The 5,000-nt window shown below is 39.5% G+C and overlaps 1 protein-coding gene across 1 annotated transcript in view; it reads left to right on the forward strand.

The window, feature by feature from the left end:
* The first annotated feature begins 3,392 nt into the window (after nucleotides 1-3,392).
* LOC138060057 (uncharacterized) overlaps nucleotides 3,393-5,000 on the forward strand; it is a 4,192-nt gene continuing 2,584 nt past the window's right edge. Inside the window, exons 1-2 of the mRNA XM_068905744.1 lie at nucleotides 3,393-3,490; nucleotides 4,731-5,000. The exon at nucleotides 4,731-5,000 is cut by the window's right edge and continues 2 nt beyond it. Coding sequence (XP_068761845.1) covers nucleotides 4,732-5,000 — 269 coding nt within the window. The 5' untranslated portion in view covers nucleotides 3,393-3,490; nucleotide 4,731. The remainder of the gene's footprint in view (nucleotides 3,491-4,730) is intronic.

The raw sequence follows: 5,000 nt of genomic DNA on the forward strand, positions 1-5,000 counted from the left end.
GATGAAAAAAACAAACAATTCAGACATTCACAGATATGCTCGATTAACCTCCAAAAGAATTTTACTGGGTTCAACCTTAAGCCTAAAGGGTTACGGTTAGCATTATTAAGGGGTGACGTTGTTTCAAAAGAAGCAAAATCAGTGCATTTATTGGTGGTCGGCACGGCACGCGTATATAATTACTTATCATTGTTATGTAAATTGTCGTCCAGAATTCCAAAGAAATATCATTATCAAGGTGTGAAAGAAGAGGGACAAGTAATCCAGAGGTTTACAGTGGTACGGAGTTCAAGGCAGACTGCGAGAGACTTCGAAAAAAGGATAGAAAAAGCCGAGCGGGATCTGGAGAAGACAGACAGGACAAAGGAATCGAAAGAGGAAAGCTGGGACGAAAAGAAAGAGAGACGTTGTGAGCAAAAAGGGCAAAGAAAAGAGAGAGGGTGAAAAAAGAGAGGGAGCGAGCGAGAGAGAGAGAATGAGATCCACTTTTGATCATCCCGTAAGTACAAATTAGCCATGTATATATTCGATTCCCTTGGGTATACGCATTGTTCTAGGAAACAATAGCGCGAATGAATAATTAATATATTCTGCATGCATAATGAAGTAGGGACCTGTACGGAAATCATTCCCATAAAGGTATATTTTGTTTAAAAGATTCACTACAAGGCCATTGCTTCACAATGACTTCGACGCCATTACAGGTTAATTAAATATTCTACTGTGTCCACCGGACAAAATCTACGCATTTCTACTACTCCCAATGAAACCTACCAAATGTATGCTCCGAAGACTCTACGCACAAAGACAATACTTAGGAGGGGAGCGACAGGAGAGAGTTTTCCTGACACGGAAAAAAAGAAAAAAAGGAAAAAAAGAAAACGGAAAAATTCAACTCGTTTTATGTCTGGATTGCCTATGGCAACCCAGTAATTAAGATATAAGAAAAGTCATCAACACAAAATGCGATTATATCATAGAGAGTCAAGGAACAAAGGTTCTACAGCTAAATAGTTAGAAAAAAATAAAACATTTGTAGAGTACGGTGATAATGATTACTCAATTAAAAAATATTAACGAGTGGGCGTCACCATAACCAATTTTATCTCCAAGTACTGCAAGCAGGAATTTTCGAATTCGTTTTCCAAAGACGTTTTTGTAAGTGAACGTCCAATACGGATGTAAAGAATTCCATAATCTTGTTCCAAACTGCAGCGACTTAAAAGTTACCCATAGCTAAGCCGGAACGAGTATTGTGTTTATGAACGCTGAATGAGCAATTAAAAAGTTTCTGAATATTCTTCGGCACATAATTATTAGAAATATCGTACGTACGGTTGGAAACTGTGTCAGAGTAGAACATATCAACTGGCAGAATATTAGAGGAGACAACTAATGGAATGGCATGAAATGTGTCATCACAAAAAAAGTAAGTCCGACGTCTCGTTTTTAAGAGTAAGAATTTTTCATAAATCACGATGAGAGGCTGGGATCCAAGCCATTATTCGATATTGCGTATACAGCAGTATGGGCGATTGATACATTTGAAGACCAAGGCTGTTTTGATGGTCCAGGCTCGCGTTCGAGTATGAACACTAAATTTCACTTACCTTGGCAAAAATAGCAAATGAAAAATTGTGTATTTCAGTTCGACGGTGTCTTTGTCGATCTTATGCTTCGACTCGAGTTTCTTTTCCTGAGAATCAAGTTGAGCTGACAGGTAATCCTTAAATAACCCAAGAACGTGGTGAACCATCGCAGGGTTTTCAATGGTCGCAGACTCGCCAGGCTGTCTTCTTGTGTCGGCGGCTACTCGTTCGGCTTCCTGGTCTTTCCTCGGTATCAGACATCACCAACGGTGTCGAAATAAGCTTAAAAACAGTCGTAGAGTACTTTGCGAGAAAGAAAATGAACGCTATGCAAAACTTTCTTAAATAGGCAGTTACCTTTAGGCAATTCCCAGAGGAACAGCATTAATCGTGTAAATTCAGTGGGCGTTGCGCAGATAAGAATAGATACTCGTTACCTTTCATACCAAGGGAAATAGGTGTTTTGCAACCAATCTCTTGAGACTGAAATGACAATGGTGTAATGTACAACTGCTGGTGGACGAACAAAATATCGCAATATATGATTTTTCATATATCATTACGTTTAAAAAATTGCTAATGAGAGATCTTTTGTTTTGGTCAACCAACATGGCGGCGATGGTGTAGCGTGAACCACTTATTCTTCACTTGTTTAGAGCGGTTTTCAATTGAGTGTCGTAAAGCAAATACCACACTAATTACTTCGACCAACCACAACAGGTGGAAATGAACCAATCCAAATTCGTAGCAATTTCATGTAATTTGCTCAAAGCGCGGTTTTCCTTCTCATTGGTTGATAAACTGGCGCAAGATTTTTAAACCAATCACCAAGCGTATAACAATTGCAATCGCGTAATTACTTTCGACAGTCATTTGAAAACTGCTCTATCTTGTTATTTACCGAGTATTGAAACACTTGTCTACTGAGTTGATCTCTAAATACGCTTACACTTTGCAAACTTTTCTATTTTCAGAGTCAGAGACTAGGGCCCGTATCTTTTTATTTTTAGAACCAAGTCCTTAACAGGGGACTCACATATACATCAATTTACATCAATTCGCACAATTTTCGTACATTGTTTTTGCTTTTTTTTTTGTCTTCGTTAGACAATGACTTTATTCTGATTGGCCATTTTAAACAGTGCGTGCAGTGCCAAACAACTCGTGACGCTCTAAAAATAGAAAGATACAGGCAAAGTTTGACTCCTAGGGCTTGTATGGGGGAGACAAGCTCCTATTCATGGGCTCCTGGCGTTGCTTAATATATTGGTGCCTAATAATTAAACGCAATGCCCAATGCCAAATACACCTTATTCCAAAATGGCCGCCATTTAGATATTCTTTTGTTTTCATTCAAGTTAGACCTTGATGCCTCGTTCAAGGCAAAATATTCTTTGAATTTTCAGCTCAAGAACGAGGCATCAACGGCAGATTTGAATAAAAACAAAAGAACATTTAAATGACGGCCATTTTGGAATAAGGTCTATAATGACGAAGTAATGTCTAATAACAACAGAGTAATGCCTAGTAATAGTATAATAATTTTGGCGGGTTTGGCACCCCATACCGATTCGGGCAAAACCTCCTTTTCTCCTCCTCAGTAAAGAAAAAGACAAAAGGAAGCTCTGCTCGCAGAGAGTTTTCTCCTTTATGGGGTTATTTTAAAGATTCGACGAACACTTTCTCATTTTTATTTGACGAGTGACAAGCTAGAATTTTCTTTTTCACTTGTCGCACAATCCTAAAGCACGTCGATTTACATGAAGGGCGTTTGCGATTACATGCATGAGCGATGAGGCAGGAATAATACTGAATAATAGCAAGCTAGATACACGGAATCTTTGCATTTTCGTCAATATTTAGCGTTCAAAGGAACTTCTTGACCAAACTACGATCTCCAGGTGAGTTCGCGCCGCTACGGCTTAAATTTATAATCTGAAGCCGCATAGTTTGAAGAACGAATAGCCAGCCCATCAGTGTAAATGTATATTCACTTGCATATATTCAAGTGGCGAAGCTGAGACATGAATCTTGCCTCAAGGAGGAATATTCCCTCTAGAAATACGTACGGAGATATTGTTTGTTTTGAACTTTGTTTAAATGAAAGCAACAATATAGGGTTTATTTTTAATTTGCCCATGTTTATTATGTTTCGGACAGAATTTTTGGAGGTCAGTTCTAGCACCGTTGCTTGATATAACAACACTTTATTCACATGCGAAAAACACCCAAATTGGACAAAACAAATAAGGGACCTTCAGATTCTAGGAGGAGAACGAGTACGAGATTTTCTCATAGAACAACGGTGAGCGCGCGGAAACCAGCGTCATTTTATCTGGAAAAACATGATCGTCGTCATTTTAGCACGAGGTTTTGCAAAAATGTCGTCGTGTCAAAACAAGTCAACAACACGGTAGCAGTTTTCGCATTTTTTGATGAGCAAAAAGGCTCAGTTACCAGCAAGAAGAATAACTGAGCAACCTATACTGCTAACAAAGAGTAAGATTAGGCCGTTTTTATACTAGAGATGCATAATCCGTCCAGACGAATTATGCGTCTCTCATGTTTATATCCGTCTAGTGTAAAGACGTGACGAACTATATGACACGCATAATTCGTCTACGACGAACTTGGGCAAACATTTTTTCTGCGTCCGTTAAATTCGTTTAGTATAAATACGGGCACAAGACGCATAATTCGTCTGGACGAGGTATCCAGTTTAGTGCGTCTTCGAAGATGCACTAAAGTAGATACTTCGTCCAGACGCATAATGCGTCTTGTGCCCGTCTTTATGCCAGACGTATGTAACAGACGCGGAAAAAATGCTTGCACAAGTTCGTCCCAGACGAATTATGCGTCTCTAGTAAAAAAAACGGCCGTTATTAATCGGTACGGATTATAAATTCGAAGAATTTTCGCTAAAAACAGGCAGTCAAAACTCGTACACGTTCTCGTCCTCGTCCAAGAATCTAAAGGTCCCTGTAGCCAAAGGCTCGTCACGCAATCTTTCTTCCCAAACGAACGCTAGGGACTTATTTAACTTTTGTGACGCGAGAGGGAGGCGATAGCAGGGATTCATAGAGTTTGAAATCAAGTGGAGCGGGCCTTCAAACTACTTCATTTATAAATATTTTTTTTTAGGATGGCCTGCTCTAACAGCTCTGATCTTGATTTCTCAAAACCATGGCTCTTCAGTGATGTGGTGCTGTCCGTAGAGGGGGTCAAATTCCATGTTCACAAAAGCACCTTATCAATGTGGTCCCCGGTGTTCGAGAAAATGTTCACCTCAGACTTTTCTGAGAGGCATGCGGAAGAGATTTACTTAACTGGTAAAAAAGCGGAAGAAGTCGAAGTATTGCTCAACATCATCTACATGTACTGTTTTGGAACAACTGAGGCTGAGGAGGTTTC

This window comes from Montipora capricornis, chromosome 8, assembly GCF_036669925.1.
Source record: "Montipora capricornis isolate CH-2021 chromosome 8, ASM3666992v2, whole genome shotgun sequence".
Classification (NCBI taxonomy): Eukaryota; Metazoa; Cnidaria; class Anthozoa; order Scleractinia; family Acroporidae; genus Montipora; species Montipora capricornis.